Source organism: Colletotrichum destructivum, chromosome 2 (genome assembly GCF_034447905.1).
Source record: "Colletotrichum destructivum chromosome 2, complete sequence".
In the NCBI taxonomy this organism is placed as follows: Eukaryota; Fungi; Ascomycota; class Sordariomycetes; order Glomerellales; family Glomerellaceae; genus Colletotrichum; species Colletotrichum destructivum.
The window spans coordinates 3,083,527-3,103,657 of record NC_085897.1 but is presented as its reverse complement, the minus strand read 5'-3'; the positions used below and the strand labels follow the sequence as shown (position 1 = coordinate 3,103,657).

The 20,131-nt window shown below is 58.4% G+C and overlaps 5 protein-coding genes across 5 annotated transcripts; 1 reads left to right on the top strand and 4 right to left on the bottom strand.

Moving 5' to 3' along the window:
• Window positions 1–183: 183 nt before the first annotated feature.
• Window positions 184–486, bottom strand: CDEST_03176 (uncharacterized protein; the record flags this gene model as incomplete). The annotated part of the gene is made up of 1 exon (XM_062919335.1): window positions 184–486. One exon carries the CDS (start codon window positions 484–486, stop codon window positions 184–186), a length of 303 nt encoding a protein of 100 aa, XP_062775386.1.
• A 724-nt stretch (window positions 487–1,210) lies between these two features.
• On the top strand, window positions 1,211–4,007 carry CDEST_03175 (Putative exocyst complex component Sec10). Its single transcript, XM_062919334.1, has 2 exons — window positions 1,211–1,561; window positions 1,616–4,007. Exons 1-2 carry the CDS (start codon window positions 1,366–1,368, stop codon window positions 3,973–3,975), a joined length of 2,556 nt encoding a protein of 851 aa, XP_062775385.1. The 5' UTR covers window positions 1,211–1,365; the 3' UTR covers window positions 3,976–4,007.
• Window positions 4,008–4,220: 213 nt separating this feature from the next.
• On the bottom strand, window positions 4,221–7,752 carry CDEST_03174 (Putative ribonuclease II/R, nucleic acid-binding protein). Its single transcript, XM_062919333.1, has 3 exons — window positions 7,536–7,752; window positions 7,052–7,467; window positions 4,221–6,977 (listed from the first exon to the last, which is right to left on the bottom strand). Exons 1-3 carry the CDS (start codon window positions 7,674–7,676, stop codon window positions 4,319–4,321), a joined length of 3,216 nt encoding a protein of 1,071 aa, XP_062775384.1. The 5' UTR covers window positions 7,677–7,752; the 3' UTR covers window positions 4,221–4,318.
• Window positions 7,753–10,717: 2,965 nt separating this feature from the next.
• Window positions 10,718–12,442, bottom strand: CDEST_03173 (uncharacterized protein; the record flags this gene model as incomplete). The annotated part of the gene is made up of 2 exons (XM_062919332.1): window positions 10,718–12,244; window positions 12,413–12,442. 2 exons carry the CDS (start codon window positions 12,440–12,442, stop codon window positions 10,718–10,720), a joined length of 1,557 nt encoding a protein of 518 aa, XP_062775383.1.
• Window positions 12,443–14,398: 1,956 nt separating this feature from the next.
• On the bottom strand, window positions 14,399–16,138 carry CDEST_03172 (uncharacterized protein; the record flags this gene model as incomplete). The annotated part of the gene is made up of 2 exons (XM_062919331.1): window positions 14,399–14,440; window positions 14,747–16,138. 2 exons carry the CDS (start codon window positions 16,136–16,138, stop codon window positions 14,399–14,401), a joined length of 1,434 nt encoding a protein of 477 aa, XP_062775382.1.
• Between the last annotated feature and the right edge of the window lie 3,993 nt (window positions 16,139–20,131).

Sequence of the window (20,131 nt, the reverse complement as noted above, 5' to 3'; positions counted from 1 at the left end):
GCAGTAACTAATGGCAGTTTGCCATCATCGTGCATCAAAGGTAGTACTTGACGTCGCGTTGGGTGCGGTGCTCCGAAGCTCAGGGCACCGCATCACCGGAGCTAGCTACTACATTCAGGGGAAGAGCAAGAGCGGACAACTTGAAATGGTTCGCTGTCAGAGTCTTCCCATAAACCAACATGTTCAGATGATCCGCGCTTCTCGGACATTGTGTCCTTTTCTCGAAAAGCGCGCCGTAGGGCGTGCAAGAGAGGGAGGGTCTCTCCTGCCATCCTTTTCAGTCTCCAAGGGCAAAGAGCGATTGCCAGGGACCTTTAGTAGCTCGTCAGACCCCTCTTCGACTTCTTGCTTCACCTTGCTGATGTCATCTTCGGATAGACAGAGTACGTCACGCAGAAGGAGGAGGTATTCCGCGCGCTCTTCGTCCTCAAGGCTCTGTTCCAACGGCTGCACATTCGGGTCGAAGCGGTCCGGCAGTTCAAGCATGCTGTTCCCACATCCAGCGATGCTCCCAAATCTCAAATGAACGTGGCAGGTACCTAGATACGATTAGATCGAAAGGGTCACTTGGCTTGCCATGTTTGGAAACAACGTCACTGGGCAGCCGGAGAATGCTACCAATCTACAGCATCACCCCGGCCAAAACACCAAGTTGACTGTTGTAAGTAACCTTTCCCCCAAAAATGCTGGCCCAAATGGCTCAGGACTCCCTTCAAGGCACCACTTGATATCGATGGGTCTGTCAATTCCGTTTGGATGTTAACATGCATCTGTTGCATGGGAGATGGCCCTGACCTCCGTCGGTTGGTATAGCAGCGGAAGTGGTTTGATGCCATTCTTGCAATAGCCAATGACGCAGGTTTTGTGCTAGTAATTACTTTAAATATGATAAATAAGACATTTTTTCATGGCGTGGGGTTTCCCTGAATGGCAGTCCTGTCGTCGAGAGACTGAGAGTGAAAGAATGGAAGGAGAGAGAGAATGTGAATAGGGGTGTCGTCAATAACAGTTACACTTATCACGTGATTGATATCGAGATTAGATAAGCATCCGAGTGCTTATGTGGATACCTAGGTCTCAAGATAGGTATCGGTAGGTACCTGTCCCGGGCACCCAGTGGCTGAGCGGTATCGTGTACGCTAACCCAAAGCGCACACAACGGACAGGGACAGGCAGTTCGTCACTCAACCGACAACCGGCCACAGATGCCCGTGCTCCCGAAACGCGCTCTCGACAACGACGACGCAATCACTGGCAATAAATTCAACGACACCCAAAGACCAATCTCTCCAAACCATGTAGCCGAGTGCCGCTGACTGGACCCCCGCGAACTACGAACACGCTCTCTCTGCCTCGATCGCCACCATGGAGCGGGCTGGGTCTGGGGCCAAGTCCCTGTTCCCTCAAGGGCCCAGCTTCACCCTCGACGACTTCTCGAACCAGGACTTCGTGGTACGCGAATTCGTCGATACCCTAGCCGAGAACGCCGTACCGGCGAACCGTCGGTCGGGCCCCTCGCAGCCCGCCTTCGACCCCAAGCCCCTCATCCGCACCTTTGAGAGTACGGCACTCCCGCCCACTGTTCCGTCACGTTGCTGACCCAATTCCCCCTCAGATGCGCTCTCACAGCTTGGATCGTTGTCCGAGGAACTCCAGGAGAAAGAATCGGAACTCCAATCCACCGTACGAAGGGCCGAAGCCCAGCATGACCAGACCCTCGATACCCTTGGCCGAAAGCTCGACCAGTCCATGGCGTCCTTCGAGGCGCTCGATTTATCGCTGAACCAACCCACGACCAACGGCGCCGACAGAAACGTGCGGCAAGAGGCGGGTGGGAACATAGCTGTGCAGATCGGCGAGAAGCTCGAAGAGCTGGACAGGAAAAGGAGACGGGCCCAAGACGCCAACTTTCTTATCCAGTGCTGGATCGAGGTCAGCGAAACAGGCCAGCTCACGTCGCTGGAGGAGATCCAGAGGCAAGGCGCGGCGGAGAACAAGGTCCGGTGCGCCGTCATCTCTCGTCAACTCATGCGCATTAGCCAGCGGCTCGACCCGTTATCGTGGGGCCAGGCGAACGGCGCGAATGGGTTCCGAACGAACGGAGTCACGAACGGCGTCACTGGGAACAACCGCGCCCACAACACTAGAGAACTTCTCGAAAAGTTCTCGGAATCGTTGGAGCAGGAGCTTTTGAAGCAGTTCAACAGCAGCTACCGACGCCAGAACTTCGACGACATGATGGAATGCTCCAAGGTGCTTTACGACTTTAACGGTGGCTCCAGCGTCATTGCCACTTTTGTCAACCAGCATCAGTTCTTCATCGACCGAGATCAGCTGATCTCGGATGAAGTGACCATGGATGGAGACACCTGGGAACAAATCGCGGACCCTGATTCCGACCCCCCCGGCGTCGAGGCCAGTCTTCAGTCCCTTGTTGACGAAGTCAAGCTCGTCATGCAGGAGGAGTCCTTCATCATCAAGCGGGCATTCCCCTTCTACGAGACCGTCTTGATCAAGTTCATCCAACGAGTTTTCCAGCAGTCCATTCAACAAAGGCTCGAGATGGTGCTCGACAAGGCCAACGAGGTCTCGTCTCTGGCCTTCCTGAGATCACTGCACTCTTCTAGGACATACATCAGTGCTCTGATCGAAGACCTCAAATCGCACGGCCTAACCGAACACCCGGAGCCAGCCTCGCCGCAGATTTCTCAAACCCTCGACCAGCAGATGGAGGAGCTTTTCGTCCCATACCTCGTCGGCAACTCGTATATCGACCGAGAGAGGAAGAGTCTCGAGGAGACATACAACTCGCTGCTGTTCAAGTTCACGACATATCACTCCAAGAGGAAGAAGGCGCCCACCGGCTTCATGGCCTCGCTCGCTCAGCAAAGCTCACAGCTGTTATCGTCGGCGAAGGACGCTTACCTCGAGCGCCTCGACTCGTCTGAGTTGACGGCCACCCAGAAGGCCATGATGCTTCGCGTGGCAGGGATCCAAGATAACAACGAAAACAAGAACGACGTGGAGGTGTCGGAGGAAGACGGAATCCTCAGCATTGCCAACGCCAAGAGAATGATGAAGTGGCTCGCCGAGTCCGTCCGAAGAACCCTGGAGCTTGGTTCTCCCGTCGATACACCCAAGGACGTCAACGTCCTCCTCAATCTCCTGCTGACGACGATGGGCCGCGTCTACGTTGAGACGGCTTTGGACGCCGCCCTCGACCACGCATCCTCGCAGGAGAACATCAAATCGGAGCCGGACCTGACATACCTCCCCGCGATCCGCCCCGCGGTGACCATTACCAGCATCATGGAACGCTTCATCACCACAGTGCTGATCAAGCTCGCCGAGTCCAACACGACAGTGCGGCGCAGCATGTCGTCGCAGACCAAGTCGGCCATCGACAGCATCGAGCGCAAGACCAACGCCGTTATGCGTAGCTCCATCGACGTCGTTACAAACTGGGTCACGCGCTCCCTCGCAAGCCAGAAAAAATTCGATTTTCGCCCGCGCGATGCGGACCTCGACTCCCTGCAGACGGCCACGTGCCTGCAGATCAGCCAGTTCCTCTCCCGCGTCACCAAGCACGCCGCACAGGCAGTTGACGGCCAGAACCTGGAGGTGTGGAGCTCCGAGGTCGCCCTGGCGATCCTGGCCCTGCTCTTCGACCATTTCAAGAAGTTCCAGGTCAACGCCACGGGGGGTCTCATGGTCGCGCAGGACCTGTCCAAGTACTCGTCCACGCTCAAGGAGTGGTCGCTCGCGCCCGACGTTGAGACATCGGTCGAGCTCCTCACCGACATCGGCTCGCTCTTCATCGTCGGCCCCGAGGCGTTGAGGGAGAAGTCCCGTACCCTTGCCGCGGGTCCGTCGGGCCAGGGCAAGAAGCTGACCAAGGCCGACTTCAAGGCCTTTGTACAGCGGCGCGACGATGCCGGTACCGTCGGCATCCAGAGCGTTTTGGCTGGACTTTGAGTTGTGGGAAGGGTTGCACAGAAGGCCATTGAAAGGGGAGGGAGGGGGAAGGGGGACAGGGAGGAATATGGGACGGTGTGTTTACATTGTCTTGATAATGATGGAATATGATACCAAAGTTTACGCGCGCCACGTCTCTTTTTGACGAGTTTTGATCATGACGTCTATTACATCTAACATTAACGCCCTGTCCTGGAACGGCCCAGGCTGCCCCCCCCCCCCCCCCCCCCCCCCCCCCTTTCTTACACAATGAAGAGCTTTGTATTGTACTGTACATGGTTATACACGGTTCTGCACACGAGGGACAGAACCCCCCTCGTTGGACATTCTTACATGGGGGTTCTCAGGCAGGCACGGCATCCAGCGAGGCGGCGTCCGCGGGACTGGGCACGCGGCCTTTGCTCTCCTCTGCCTCCGCCGGCGTGAGCCTCCGTAGAGGCTGGACGGCAATTCGCGTCGTCACGACGTTGATGTTGGCGATCTCGACCTCAAAGCGGTCGTCGACCTGGACTTCGGCGAGCCTCGCGACGGCGGCGAGGCGCGAGACGTCGACCGACGCCGAGAGGTTGTAGAAGCTCTCGAGGCGGCCGCGCAGGCCGAAGGGGTACAGTCCGTCGACGACGAAGGTGAAGGTCTTGGGGAGGGTCGCCTCGCCGAAGCGCCAGGCGCGGAGAAGGGCCTGCGCGACCCACTGCGTCGGCCCGTCGCGGTTGTCGACCTCCTTGATCTGGCGCTGGCGAGCCTGCAGCGTGGGTAGGGCGGGGGCGAGGGTGGAGAGGGTCCAGGGAAGGAAGTCGGAGGCCTCGGAGCAGTCCTGGCCGGCGAGGGAGCGGCCTGTCTCGCGCTCGCGGGCGAGGGCGGCGTGGATCTGCCAGTGGACGACGAGGTCGGCGAAGCGGCGGAGGGGGCTCGAGGCCTTGGCGTAGGCGTCGAGGCCGACCGAGTAGAAGGGGGACGGGGTGGCGGTGAGCTCCGAGCTGCCGACGAGGGTGAAGAGGCCGTGGAGGACGTCGACGGGGATCGGATCACCGCGGGCGGCGACGGGGTCGACATGGGCGGCGCGGTAGGAGGCGAGCGCGGCCTGATTGTGGAGGGCCTCGGGCTGGGTGCTGTAGGGGACGGGGATGTTGCGGGCGCTGCACCATTTCGCGGCGACCTCGCCGGCGGTGTGCATGAGGCGCTCGACGAGGCGGTCGGCGGCTGTGGGGCGCGGCTCAGTGAACCTGATGAAGGGGTCGCCCTTCCAAGACACGGAGGAGTTGGACACGTCCGGGGAGCCGTCAACGACGACGTTGTCAAGGGAGACCTCGGGAGAGCTGAAACGGGGTTGAAGCTGCGGCAGCTGACCTTTCTCGACGCGGCGGTCCTTGAGAGCCGCACAGAGCCTGTTCAGGAGGACGAGGTCGTCCCTGTCCTTCTGGGAAAGGTCGGCGGCCCTGGTGATGCGCTTCACGGGCTGCGGCGGCGCGGGAGGTTTGCCGACGGCGAAGACGTCGGTGGAATCGCCCGCAGGCTGCTGCTTGGGGTCGCGGGGCAGAACGGCAGCAACCTCGTCCTTGGGCACGTGGAGGACGTTCTGGAGGGTGCCCGGCTCGATCTTGTAGTCCAGGATCTCGCCGCGGTCGTTGACCTTGGCGCTGAAGGTCAGGGCCGGCTGGCCCGGATCGAGGGAGAACCGCTGCTCGAGGTCGCGCGGCAACATCTTGTTGGGAAACCCGGGCAGGTACAAGCTGGACGGGGTCCTCTCGAGCTGGCGGGCGAGGTCGGATTTGGGGTCGATGCGCGACGCGGGGTCGGCGATGTGGACGTGGACCCAGTGCTCGCCGGGACTCTCGGCCGGCTCAACAGAGAAGCCGTCGTCGACGTCGGCCGTCTGCTCCGAGTCGACGCAGAAGACGGTCGTCTCGCCCCAGTCCCGGCGGTGGCCCTGGGCGAGATCGGGCCGGAGAGAGCCGTTCACGTCGACGAGGGGCATGACCATCCCGGTGCCCCTCTGGACCTGGGTGTCGGGGAACCTGTACTCGTAGCGGGCAGGGATTTCCCAAGGCGGGATCCAGCCGATCTCCTGAAGGAAGGTGAAGCCGGTCCAGTGCGCGAGCCAGTCGGCGTCGTTGTACACGTCGGTCAGCCTGAGGATGGTGGAGCCGAGGCTCTCGAGCTGCGAGGGGTTGGGCACGATGCGGTGGCAGGACCAGAGCTCCATGAAGCGGATGTAATCGAGCTCCTGCTTGGTCCAGGCGGTGGGGTTGTTGGCGCCCTCGTCGCTGGGACCGATCATGCCGTGGGGCGTCCACTCGCGCCTCAGGCGGTTGGCCCTGATGACGCCGCGGGCCTTGAGAATGAAGGAGCCAAGGCTGTTCTGCCTGAGCAACGACAGCGAGGAAGCCGGGTCGTCGCGCAGCGCGGCGCCCTCGACCAATTCGCGGACCTGGTTCTCGACCTTGCGCAGGATGCGGAGTTCGGAGACGGATCGGACCTCGTATATGTAATTGCGCCGGTGCCACTTCATGTTCAGCGGGCGGAAGCCCCAAGTGTCACGTTGCAGCGCCGTGTGCACGGCGTAGAGGGCATGCGGGAGGAACCTACCCTGCTGCCTGAGATAGTCGGGCAGGAGCTTCTCCGCTATCTCCTCCAGGTTGAGATACAACGTCTTGTCCGGGTGGGCCAGAAAGCTGCTGGCGGTGTCAAGCGTCAGGTGGGACTGGTAGAAGGTGACGGAGTCCTGGTAGAACTTGATGAGCTCTCCCTGCAGGCGAGAGGCCGCCTTCAGAGCCGCCGGGTCGTGCTTGTGGACCAAGACGTTGCGCGGTTTGGTGACGGGCACCTCGGGCAGGATGTCAACCAGCGGCTGGAACTTGGCAGGGTTGGTGAAGTTTGTGAGGGTGAAGAGCGTGCGGATGTTGCTTTCGGGGAGGACCTCACCCGAGCTCATGTAGAAATACTGCAGGCCGTGATGGCGTCCTAGACAGACGGCCAGGACCGGCAGGCGTCCGCTTCCATATCTGCGACTTATTAGAAGAGATGTCCATCCGGGTAGACCGAGTAGTCCCTGCAGTAGAGGTGGACATGGACCTACCTCGTCTCGACCAAGTCGCCGGCGACGAGGGCCGACGTGGAGCCGCGCAAATCGGAGAGCTCGTCCGCCTCAAAAAGCGATCGGTTCTTCTGACTGTTCCTCTGCAGCTCGCTTTCGTCATTGCTCGTATCCATGGCGCCGGGGAGCGTGTCCGGCCGGGTCAGGTAGTTGGACAGCGGGGTGTCGTGGGTCGGCATGTCCTGGAGCAGGCGACGAGAGGGCTCGTGGTTCATGGACTCCCACTCCCGCAGGCGCTGCCTGATGTCCGACTTTTCGCGGATGAGGGCCATCTCCTCGCCCGTAGCGGCGGTTATGGGGCGGCCACCGCCACCACCTCTCCCTTTTCCTCTTCCCTTTCCTCCTGGGCCACCGCCGACGCCGCCCTCGCGGGGATGGTACTGTATACCAGCATACGACTGTGAAAAACGTTAGTCTCTTCAATTCTGGTGTAGCTCATACCTCCTGCAAGTCGTCCGAGGCTTACTCTTTGGGGAATCTCAGATGAGGCATGTTGAAGCCGTGGAGCGAGTCGGGATCCGCTAGCCACGGGGGACAGCGGCGTCCTGGTTGTGAGACACCGCCAGCATACGTATGGCTTGCTCGCGCTTCTCAACATCGTGAACATGAAAAACAGCGATGTTGAAAGGGGCCTAGAAAGAGTGAGTGGCGTCCCATACCGCGCACCTGTTCAAAATCTTGGGGGGGTCCTAGCGCCCCCAAAATTTCTGTGTAGTGACGTTTGGCCACGCCGCAGGGGTAAGGGGGGTCCCGTTTGGACGACTCCACCCACGCGGTGTCACGTGATGCGATGAGAAAAGGATTGATGGTTGTTTCCCTTCTCTGGAAGATTACGGACAGGTATTTACGGATACCTACCTACCTAACACACGCGGATTAAAACCAAGGCGTCTGGAATCGATGCATCGGTATGATTCTACCCGAAAGTCATAAGTCGTCCCACGTACGTCTGTTGCCATCTGCCCAGCTCCACAACTGCCCCCCCCTCATTGTGTTCAACTGGCGACGATCACTTCACGGACGAGGTCGCATTGTTCATAGTTCGTATCTGACAAGCTCATGACAGCTGATGTGTATGTAGGCACGCATTCGAGACGGCCTAAAAGTGGCCGTGGTAAGTCTGGCTGACTTCCCAAAAAGGCAGGAGACCCCTTCGTGACCCCGGTCCGATAACCGGTACCAATGGCCCCACATCGGTCGTATCTCCGGCCGGCCCTTCCGGCATCCCCCTCGGTCGCCTTTTACTTGCTGCGGTCAGGGGCAGCGTCCACGACTGTTGTCAAGTTGTGATTCTAGGGGGCTCATACGTCTCCGCCAGCCGTTCCTCAAGCCTCGAGGGCTCCCGAATGACTGACCTACGAGTAAAGGGGTCTCTGGCCATGCCTACCCCTGCATGACGATGTACGAGAAATGCCGCTGAGACCAGACTAACCAAAGCTTCGAGTTGGGGGCCATGGTTCGCAGATGCTCAAGAGTCCGCGTCCACTCATCACTACGTTTCGTTTCTTTTTCCCTCTTATCCTAGCCCCCTCCCTCGTGAAACCCGGAACACGTCAAGGTACGGAAGAAAGGGGGGAGGAAAAGAAACGAAATCCGCTCTTCGCACGTGGGCGGCATCGAGAAGCACGTCTCGGAACCGTCCGAGCTCAGCCAATGCTCTCCGTCCCCCTTTATCGTCTGCCCCCTCGCCTCTCCGGGCCTGAGCTGTTTCGTCTCGAAAGTCGCAAAGAAGCAAGGCTGCAGCAGCAGGCGCAATGACGGCACTTTGCTTTTCCAACCGGACCCATGTCATCTCCGTCTCTCTCTCTCTCTCCATCCAATCCTTCGGACCGCAAGCCAAGACAACGGCCCAACGAACGTGCCAGAAGCACGGATCCAATAGTGACAACGCCCCTACCGAATCCCCGACCACCAAACTGATGCCTCCCCAGAACGCCAACCGCCGAAAGATGTAGGCTTCAATGGTTCTATTGACCCGCGGCAAAAAGAAACTCTCCGAGAAGCTGGAACCGTAGCCGGTCAATTGAACATTAGAAGAAAAAATTGGCCACTCTCGGCAGTTCGATATCACCAGGGGGGGGGGGGGGGGGGGGGGGGAGCCCCCTCAAAACGGGCTTTCTAGACTATCCACAGAACACAACTCTCCCGACCGAAGAGACCAAACCCGCTAGAAACAGAATCAGAACTGGAACCAGAACCCTGACATCATGATCTCGAATTCATCCATCCCCCTCCCAAGGACAGAGAGTGACAAGCACGCACGCACGCACGCACGCACGTCTAGTCCCTGTGCCCGCCCCCTTCGTGATGCCTCACCCTCGCCTCGGTCGCCATCAAGATCCTTCCTTCCCTCTCTCTCCTCGAGGACGCTAACAGTCATATACCCCCCCACGCACACCGTCCCCAACATGATCAAGACGCCCCAAGCGCCGCCATGACAACAGGCCGTGAGAATGACACCCGCGTCCTTGCCATAACAAACGCCTCACTGTCCATCCCATCCAAGGAAGGGTCTATCCTATCGACACACTACGCCCATTTCCCTCCATCTTCTTCTGTGTTCCCTCGGCCCCTTCGTGCCCTCCTCGATATCCCCATTCTCAACCTTCGTTCTGAGCAAACAAGCCGCTCATGATGACGGCGATGTGATATCCCAATCGTCAGAGAACAGCGTGTGAATGTGTACGTGTGAAGAAAGGGGGGAAACCCTTCCGGGGAGGCGGGGCGGGGGGGCCTTTCTCTGCCGTGTTTCTATCCCACAGCTGAACCTGGCGGGAATCCCGAAAGGGGCCCGTGAGGCTTGCCATCAAGGACGACTATCACCCAGGTTCCCGGGATCACTTGTTCACCTACTCCTCCTCGTCCTTCTCTTCCAGTGCCACACCGGCCTAGCCTAGCCAATCCAGCGAAGCCGATCACCCTCCCTCCCCTCTCCTCTAGGTCCTTAGCATGTGTCATCGCGGTCAATCTCTCGCCGCCGGCACTGCAGAGTGATGAAGATGGTTCGACTGGCGCCTGCGGCTCTCGAGCCACTAAGCAGGGCCGTTCCGTGACACAAGTCAAATGTCACCATGACATAAATCCCTCGAGAACATGCACCACAATACGGACGGAAGATTGAGAGGCAACTTAGTTTCAAGTTGTTTAATTTTTTTTCTCTCTTCCTTTCTTCCTCTCTACTAAACCTAGCAGAGACGCTCGCAGGCGCCCATCATTGACAAATGCTAACCCCTTCCTACACCGATCTTTCCCCACCCCCCTTTTGAGGCAAAGATCTACCCTCTCAACAAAGACGACGCTATCCGTGTGATTGTGAAATATGACGGGCGGAAAGGGCGGTAAATACCTCTCTCTCTCTCTTTCTCGTACTAACCGATGCCCTTCCCTTTATGCCTCTAGCGATCCCATGAATGACAACTCCCGGCATAGAAAATCTGGAGAAATAGGAAATAATAGACACTATGGAATTAGACTATACAAAATTTGTTGAGATGGGGTATAAGAAACAAGTACTGTTCATATCGTGATGCGGGTGTTCGCAGCGGTATCTAACGGGTGTAATGTAGGTCGGTGCCTCGGCCTTCTCCCTTCTCGAGCCTGCATCTGAGCCTGGACATCATGATGGCCTTCTCTCGAAACAGAAGCGCGCTACGCGGGTGCACGGCGGACCTTGTTCCAAAAACGCTTCATGACGCCTCGGTCGCTGGCCTGAGCGCTCTCTTGGTCCATGGCCGCGAACTGACGCTCGATGCTCTCCTTGGACGATGCGTCTCGGACGTATGTCGACGTGGGGAACTCGTCGCGCAGAGGGTTGGTCGATTTCCTGCCCGGCGGGCAGTTCTTCTGCCAGCCGTACATCTGGTCTTCGTGTGCTCGGAGATCAGGGCGAGTGAGGGTCATCCGCAGAGTCATCTCCCGCGCCTCGGCCGGCATTCGTGAGTACTCGGTCGACGGCTTGGGCGAGTGCGGCTGATCGTTCTTGATGGGCGGCGGCCGAAGCCCCGCCATCTCCATAGTATGGGGCGTCTTGGGAGAGTCCGAATCGAGCGACCCGCAATCGCTGAAGATGGAGGACCTGTCGTCGGCGAGGAAGGTGCGCATGTTCTCCGTCTCGTCTGCCACTGCGGACTTGGACAGTTTGGTCTTGGGCTGCTTGAAGTCCTTGACCGGCGACTTCGAGACCATGGCTTCTTTGGAAGGGAAGCCGAACTCGATGGCTTCGTCAAACTTTTGAGGGGACGCGAGATAGACACGCAGCTTCAGACGGGCCTCGGGGTCTTGGTAGTGAGCCGCTTCCGGGTCGAAAGTGGCGAGGGTGTCCTGAGGGCTGTGCTTGGGCGAAATCAGCGACAGGGCGCGGGATCTCCGGCGGCCATGCCCGGGGGAAGTAGCAGTCTGCGGACTGGCCGGAGAGCTCTCGAAGCGTGGGGACGCAGGGTTGCTGGCGACGGCGGGGGTGGTGCCGGGGCGATTGATGGAGAGCGAGGCGCGGCCGAAGGGTATCTTGCTGATTGACAGGTGCCTGCGGAACGACGGCCTGCGCTGTCTCGAGTTGGCGAGCATGTCATCACTCAGGTTCGCGTGGTAGTCGTCGAGCTGCAGGCGTAAGTCCAGCTCGTCGTCCTCTTCCAGCCACCGGAAGCTGTCGTAGAAGGAATCCCGCTTTTGCTGAGGCGACTTCGGCTCCTCGGGCTTGGACACCCGCTGGCACGTCTCTTGGCTCGGCCGGGTCTCCATCGTCTGCGGTCTTACCGACAGGGTTGGACTCCACAGGTCGTCGTGGACTATCAGGCTGGACGCTCTTCTTCGGACTTTGTAGATGGCCTCATCGGCCGGGTCAAGGATGATGTCGTGTCTCCTGTTCCGGGAAGCAATGATTTCCTCTTCGGTGGTCAAGTGTCTCTTCTTGATCTTGTCCGGCAAACGCACGTATACGGAAGAGCTCGAGGAGCGGGCGCCGGCGCGACGGGAGGGTCGTCTCTTGACGCAGTCGGAGAGCTGGTCAGAGGCAATCTTGGCCTGGCGTTCTCTACGACGCTGCTTCAATGTCTTGGGGTTGGAGTTGGGGTTGGGGCTGGTCTCTGGACGATGACAGTAGACGTCGAGATGTTTGGAGAGGGGAGTGGGAGCCGGTGCGAGGCTGGCGAAGTGAAGACGTTCGAGGGAGCTGAAGTACTGAAGAAGAGGTTTAGTATGGTCGATCGGAAAGAAGAAAGAAACGATACAAAGGCATTGAGTGGAATGTAAAGGAAGGCGAGAATGGAATTGAGAAACAACAGAGGGCATGTATTGTCTTATTGCAGGAATGGGCGGGCGTGTTGTGTTGGTGCTTGTGGACGGTACGGGGCCCGCATTGCATCTGCTGAGGTGCATGAAGGATGGAGCAGAGCGAGCAGCTACCTATCAAGGGACGGTCTGTCAAAGGTACCTAAAAGGAAGAGTACCCTCTTGGCCCTTGGGAGGAAAGGATGTCTGGATGGGGTTGACTTGCAGCACGGCAAAAGCAACCGTAGTAGGGCCAGTACCTGCAGCTCGCACTGGCATTGGCACTGACACAGGCCGGCTTCACTCGATCATTGATGACAGGACAAGTCGAGTCGAGTAGAGTACATTGAGGTCAATATGCTCGAGCCCGGGCCAAGACCCAAGCTCAGGGTTCTGGGACGGCATCCATAGGCAGTCAGGGAACAACCCGGCAGCGATCCATGGCTTCATGGAAAAGTTCATCCAAGCCGTCGACGGAAGGCAGGAGCCATCGGACGGCGGCTGGTGAAGGGACGATAAGCAAGAGCTATTTGGGCTCGGGAGAAGAAGAGCTAGGGGGAGGGTGAGGATGAGGAGGGATCAGACGTATGGGAAAGAGTCTGTGATGCACGTCAAATCAGGTCAGTGCACCAGGGCCAGGCCCAGCGTCAGTGCGGATGCAGGTGCCGTGCATAGACAGCCTCTGTGACTCGTGGGTCGTGTGTGTGTGTGTGTGTGTCTGTGAGGGGGACGATGTCCGGGAGATGGATATCCGCTTTCGCCAGCCGAGCCACTCGGCGGCCCGAGGGGGTTCCATGGAATGTGGGAATTGTGATGTGCTGGCACTGCCCGAAGAGAGAGAGAGGACCGCCGTTGGACTCGAGTAGGAGAGGGGAGGGAATCCGAGAAGGGGGTAGTCAGGAACGGGGAGGGAACAAGCCAGAGAGATGTAAGACATGTCTTTCGGACTTGGGGGAGAAGGGGAGCACAACAGCACGGGAAGAAGTGTTGACGGCTGAAGATGGTTGACCCGGGGGGGGGGGGATGCAGAGAGAGACATGCGTGGTGTTACGATATGTGTATGCCGATAGTGCAATGTGGAGGAGCTGTGCCGCCGCATGGAGGGACGAGAGTACGGGCCTGCGAGGGCCAGAGCTGAACAGGTCCGAAGCGAGAGACGGGAGACGGGAGACGAGAGATGAGAGGTGAGATGAGATGGAACGGACGGCCCTGTCATTGTTGTTGACCGTCACGTTCCGGTCAATCTCGCCAATACACGTTACGATTCGCCCAGTGCGAGTTCGTGACGACAGCGCGCCCCCGTCGGCCTTCTGTCCAATGGCACTCGTCATCTTTTTTTTGTGCTCTTCAGCGGCTGGCTGCGATGAATGCATATGCATGGGGCGACGACGAACAGAAGAAGAGTCGGGGGTCGTTAGAGGGTCGCTTGCGCCCGCCGATGTGCCTGTGCCTGACGAGAACTGGCCCCATGCTGATGCTGACTGGCTGCTCCAGGGGTGATGAAGGTGATATTGGAATTCGGGTGCATAAAGGTGTGGGGGAGAGGAGGTTTGTGATGGTGGTGATGTGTAAATGATTGGGGGGGGGGGGGGGGGGGGGCTGAGAGAAGCATGTCTCAGTGGACTCGCTGCCCGCTGTGCCGCAGATGCTGCTGCAGTTGGAGCGTCTTGAGGAGTGGTGGTCAAGCCTCAGCGGGCCAATTCGTTTCGCTGGGTACCTGAAGATCCATCCGTCCGCAGCGGCCCCCTCTGCTTGAGGTACCCCAGGCCCGGGTCAGGGACTCACACTCATCTCATCCGAGGGCCCGCTCTGGACTAGGCCCTACAGCTACTGAGTACGCGTGTGTGGGCGAGTGAGAGTGAGAGCGGGTGTGAGAGTGAGAGTGAGCGTGAGAGTGAGATTGGGAGATTCTTGCTCTCCCACCTCATTTCACTCCACCAGCACCCCTGCCCTGATCCTGAGCCGCTCGACTCGCTTCCCATTTCCCATTGACTGACCGAGTGCACGAAGGATTGCATCCGCGCTGCGCCAGTGTCCTTGACACCGTTCAGCGCACGTCTGTGCCTATGGCAAGACCGGCTCCCCGTGCGTCCAGGGCCAAATGACCTGACAGTCTCTGAGAGTGCACGGTGAATCGACGGTGTCGCTCCCTCGACCGAGGGGGGCAAGGTGAGGCTAAAACAACCCCGGCACTTGCCAACAAAGGAAGATGCCGTTGGAGCCACCGGCAGATGTATCATGTGGCAGGGTGAATAAAGGGAGGGAAAAGAGGATGCCATGACCGAGGGGGGAGCGGGTTGATGCGCTCCCCAAGGGAACAATAGGAAGAGAAAAAGTAACACCGAATGGAAGAAACAAGAAACTCGAGGGAGATGACGACAACAACAACAACGACGACAGTGTCTCGCTTACCTTTCGCTGGATGGCCTCGGGCAAGGCCTCGAACTCCTGCTTCGTCATTTCTGCGCCGAAGGAGCTCGTTGACGGCGACACAGGCGGGGCCACGGTTGTCGCTGACCCGGCCGAGGACAGCGTCTCGCGCATGCCTTGTAGTATCGGTATCGTTGTCGTCGTTGTCGTTGTCGTTGTCGCCGCCGTTGGCGAGTGTGCCGACACGGTCGTCGCCATCGTCTTCTTGCTGTCGTTACTGCCGCTCTTCTCGTGGCTCATCTTGCTCGTCCTCGTCGTCCAGGCAGACGAGTTCGCCGTCGCGGTCGAGCTGCCTGCCGTCATCATCGACTCGGAGCTCGTCCGCGTAACGCGGGTCGTCGTCTCCCACGGTTGGCGGCTCCTAGACGAGCCGGGTCGTGAGGAATGAAGGTCGTGGTGTGACGATGATGAGAACAGCTGTTGACGGGGTTGTTGCTTATTGTGATATGGTGGTTGTTGTTGTTGCTGCTGCTGCTGGAGCTGTCGCAGGTCGGGCGAGCTGTACCCGTCGAGTCCATGATGCAGGTAGTCCCAGAGCCCGTGGGACCGGTCCACGCTATCTTCGCTGGTCCGCCCTGGGGCAGCTGTCTCAACCGCTGCTGTCGTCTTGCCATTATGTCTAGCGCAGCCGCCGCCGCCGCCGCCGCCGCCGCCCCCGCTGGTGCTGAGGAAGCTGTTGGCAATGGTGGAGGGCGCCATCGTCGCCGCCGGTGTCGTTGCCGTCGTGGTTGACGCCGCTGTGATTGTTGTTGTGAAGGTCAAGTTCGTCGTCGACGAGAAGCTGGACCGCGCAGACGAGCGGTAGAAGGAGGTGGTGCTGTCGAAGAAACCGGTGCTGGTTCCGGAGTTGTCGTCTTTGATTTTGTCTTCTTCGTCTTCGTCGTCGTCGTCGTCGTCGTCGTCGTCGTCGATCACGTTTTCGTCAATCAGAGCGTGCGCAGCGGGGTGGGAGATGGTGTTTGGTGATGGTGTTGGTGGTGATGGTGTTGGTAGTGATAGTGATAGTGGTAGTGGTAGTGGTAGTGGTAGTGGTGATAGTGATGGCGATGGAGGAGACGAGCAGGACAGGATAAAGTCGTCAGCGTCCGAGTCTGTGTCGTCAAGGAAACTTATGAGTTCATGCTGGTCCACGCTGCACATGCCCATGTACATCGTTGCCGCCGCCCAGGGTCGAGGGCGGTGCTGGCAAAGCTCCATGTTCTCTAGCTCCTCCTGCTCCTGCTCCTCCTCCTCTTCCTCCCCATCTCCATCCCCATGCCGCCCCGGTCTACGCTTACCAGTCGATGGTGACAATGGCGATGGGTCCCAGGTTGGCGCGCCCATCGCACCAGGCACGCGCGCCGGGGCGGCGAGAGCAACACGAGGGGCCGTCATCATTCGTCGTCTTCCCTGCTCCTCTTCTTCCAATGTCAGTCCCTTCACTGCTATTGTCGATGGCGTCCGCCGGGATTCCCCCAATCGCCTTGGAAGCTGCCTGCCTTGTCCCCAGCAGCCCAGTCGTCTCGTCTCCGCCAGCTCCATTGCCCCAACGAGATGCTGCCGAATGCGGTATTGAGCTGACCTGGCCAGGTCCAGCAGTCCCTGCAAGGTGAGGGTCCTCCTGTTGGCCCCGGGTCCACCGGTGCAGAGAGGAATAAGAGCAGGGGAACAATTGCGTAGGCGAGCTTGGCAAGGGAACGGCGGGCAGAGTAGCGTCAAGAAAAGGAAAGAAAAAAAGAAGTATAGTTTCAATCCACCAGCAGGGCTCCTCCGACGAGGGTCGCTTTGGGCCAAGGGGGTTGAAGTCTCGAGAAGGGTTGGATAATGTCGATCACCAACGCATTGGGCTTGGGATGGCATGCAACATGAAGCATCGCAGCCTGGGAGATACGAGCATCCAGACCAAAGAGCGAAAGAAGACGGATCTATATCGAATATCTGCTCTCACACATTGTCTTTTTATCTCTCACTCCTCCATTCCACTGCCGCCGTCCGGAGCATATGTATTTTGCTAGCGATGACAGACCAAGTAGAGGCATAGCGTGGCATGGCATGCACGATAACACGATACGCACATGATACATAAGCGCTTACAAGGCACACGAGCGAATCAAGACGGGAATTCTTCAACGGACGTTGAAGGGCGGCGGCGGCAGGAGAAATTGCGCGTGATGGAGGGGCCGGCATGGTTTCCGCGCCCTTTTTCGTGTGGTTGCACAGCGTCCCGCGCACTACGAATACACACATGTCCCTCTTGCTGGCCGTCCGAGTCTCGCGTCCCCAAGCAGACCGGGAGGATGATCGTCGAGCCTCTTTTGTTCCTTTGGCTGAGTTCCAAGTGTTTGCTGTGGCTACACAAGAAAAGCCACGTCCACAGCAGCAGCATCCTCCTCTCACACCCGGCCCTCCATGCTCGTTTCTCGTTCCTTCGTCAAGCAACGGGGAGAAGGACGCCTTGGCTGCATACATTTGTCGAGGAACAGAAGCAGAATCAACCACACACACACACGCGCGCGTGTCCATCACTGATCAGACGAGTCTGTGCTCTCTGGCCCCTGGGTGCCCTGGGTGATATTCAGGCACAAAAAGCAGGGGGGGTGATGGACAGGGACCTGTTCAGCCCCAGAATGCACAGGTGCTCATTCTCACTCATACCTGTGGTTCACTCACAGTTCACAGTTCACTCACAGCTCAGTAATTGGCAACTGCACCCCCCCCGGCAACTCTTATTTTGGCTCAGGCGGATTGCGACCCTGGGAGGTCGAGGAGAGAGCCCTCAGTCACGCGAGGAGAAATGAGAAGACTGAAAGGCTAAATAAAACACTCGCGATGGGGACGCACGTCCAGAGGGGGCCTTGACCGTGACGGGCGATCATTGGACATGGTCGGTTAGTCAGTCAACCCGTCCAAAGCCATGACAGCTTCCGACTCGAGGCCCTTGGAGGGACTTCCCCGACAGGTCTCACTCACTCTGTTTTCGTTTCACCGCCGTTGCAAAGGGACTAACCTTGGACAGCTAGTCGACGGATGCACTGATCAGACCGCTGAGCCTCAACTCTCCGGTTCGGAAAACAGAGTTTTCCCCCTTCTTTTCTACTTCTTTTGTCCCTGGTTCCGCAGAGGCGAAGAAGAGCAGAGGAAAAAGGGCCTGCAATTTACCTGGGACGACGACAACGAAAACAACGACGACGACGACCCTGGACACTGGTTGGGAAAGAAGCGAGAGTCCGACCACAACGGATGTGATGCATGGGGCTTACGGGCGTACGGACTGCCTCGAACCGGGGCGAATTATCAGCAGGACGTCCGACTTCCAAGCCTCTGTACAGAGTTTACCAAGTATGTGTGTGCCCTTCCCCTCTGCGATCGTCTTTGTCCCCACCCCCGTGAACATCACGTCCCAACAGCTGGATGGCCCTGTCAGCATGAGGAGCTCGCTCGTCTGGAAGCCAAGCTACGTACATCCCCCCAAAGTTCCGACACAGCGGCGGCCGCCCCAAGAGACGAACGGGCTGCGAGTGGTTATTGACCGTGGGCGCAAACCCAACGCTGACGACGCGGCAAATTGTTATCTTCATGCCGGTACATATACATCTAATGTAACATATTATGCATTGCGGCGTCGATGGTAATAGAGGCCGCATGATGCTACAAGTAAGTGTAGGGAGGGGGACACGAGGGGTGGCAGAGGACAACAACAACCATCATCCCTCCTTCGAGTGCACCGATCGGCACGTCGCTCTCTGGGTCAATGAGGTCACGGTCACGCCGTTGGCGATCCACGAGAACCACAGGATGCACAGAATGCAGATGGGCCATGACACGATTGTGTGCGACGGTGCGCCCCTATTTTTCCCCGTCTGGCGGAACTCGGCTCATGGACGACGATAAGGGAGGGAGGGGACCATGCCCATGCCCATGCCCATGCCCATGTCCATGGCCACGACGCCAGAAGCCTTGTCCACAGAGGGAAGGGTACGGATACTTCTCTTTCTTGGACGATATCCGTACAGAGAGTAGTTACACGAATCCCGGCCGTCGTCGCTTTCATTACCGGTGCAACCCCATCCGTTCGTCGCCTTGCTTTGCCTGTCCGGTACCCGTACGTTCCCCTGTCGTCCTGGTGGCGTTTCTCTTTACGAAACATGCCGTGTTTGTGGACAAAGGAGGAGCTCTATCGTACATCTCACCGACAATGACAATGACAATGGCAATGGCAACAACGACAACCGGCCAAGCCGTCGGGGCTTACGGTCAGGTCGGTGGAACACTGGAAATCACCGAACAACACGACGCACAGAGAAGCACAGAGGTACCGTAGAAAAACACAACTTCTGCTTGACGGGGCCCGACCCAGGAAAGAGGGAAACTCCACGTCGATTACGACGCCGGTTCCCGAAACAGTGGAATGTGGTCGTGATTTGACTTTATGCAGGCCGTGAGGGGGATCCGCAGGGAGGGGGGGGTTGACCGTCTTTGTGAAAGGCCACCATCACGAGGTTTAGAGATGAGAGATTGGAGATGAGAGACGGTGGGACAGCTTTGCCATGGTCCGGGAAACGTGTCTCCCGACTTCATCAAACTCACCCCAATTTACAACCCGGTCGCGGTCCAAAAAGGCCGAGAGCACGACTCGAACACCGGCCAGCCCTCGGCGGGAAAGCGAGTCAACGGTATCCCTGGTCAAGTCGTTCTCCTGTTTTTCTTCTTCTTCTTTCGTTCTCGAAGCACTTTCTTTGCTTCCTTCCGCCCCCCGTCCCCTCTCCATCCACGTTGGAATCCATTACTGCTGTCACGGTTTCCATCCCAAACCCTTCAGGCTTTGCCCGAGAACGAAGCCCGCGGCGCTTCCGCTCCAGAGCCGAAAGACCCGGATGACACCGACCTCATCTCAACTGACGACGCGCGCTAACCCCCAGAGATAATATGTACAGACGGGACGGGGTCCATATGGCGCCCCATATGCTTTGTCGATTTTTTATTTATTCTTTTTTTGCTTTCCTTTTTCCTTTCACCCTTACCAAGGCGCAGGCAGTCTCGTTTCAGCTTTCCTGATTGCTGATGATTGGGGCCAAGATTGTTGTTCACCGGAGCCTCATCTCCCCGCGGCCATCCCTCGCTGACCATCCGGTATCCAGTCACCCAGTGGAGACCACGAAGTGTCCGGGACAAGAAAGACGCGTCTGGAACTTGGCAGAGTCGAAGCTTGACCGCTTCTGCAAATCCGAGTTCGCGGGCTCATCCCATCGCCAAGCAGGGGTTTCGTCCCAGCGATGGCGAGAAATCGGACGACAGCCTTCTTACACCACACCGCAGATTCGGCTGGTTCCGTCTAGTTCACTGACGACCACGTCTTGTCGTCTGGTCGACTCGACGACACCCCGTTGC

Coding starts and splice junctions, on each gene's coding strand:
- CDEST_03175 (XM_062919334.1), top strand. CDS start 1,366: ATGGAGCGGGCTGGGTCTGGGGCCAAGTCCCTGTTCCCTCAAGGGCCC. Junction 1,562..1,615: donor CCTCATCCGCACCTTTGAGA/GTACGGCACTCC, acceptor ATTCCCCCTCAG/ATGCGCTCTCACAGCTTGGA.
- CDEST_03174 (XM_062919333.1), bottom strand. CDS start 7,676: ATGTTCACGATGTTGAGAAGCGCGAGCAAGCCATACGTATGCTGGCGG. Junction 7,468..7,535: donor CATCTGAGATTCCCCAAAGA/GTAAGCCTCGGA, acceptor CGTTTTTCACAG/TCGTATGCTGGTATACAGTA. Junction 6,978..7,051: donor GGCGACTTGGTCGAGACGAG/GTAGGTCCATGT, acceptor AATAAGTCGCAG/ATATGGAAGCGGACGCCTGC.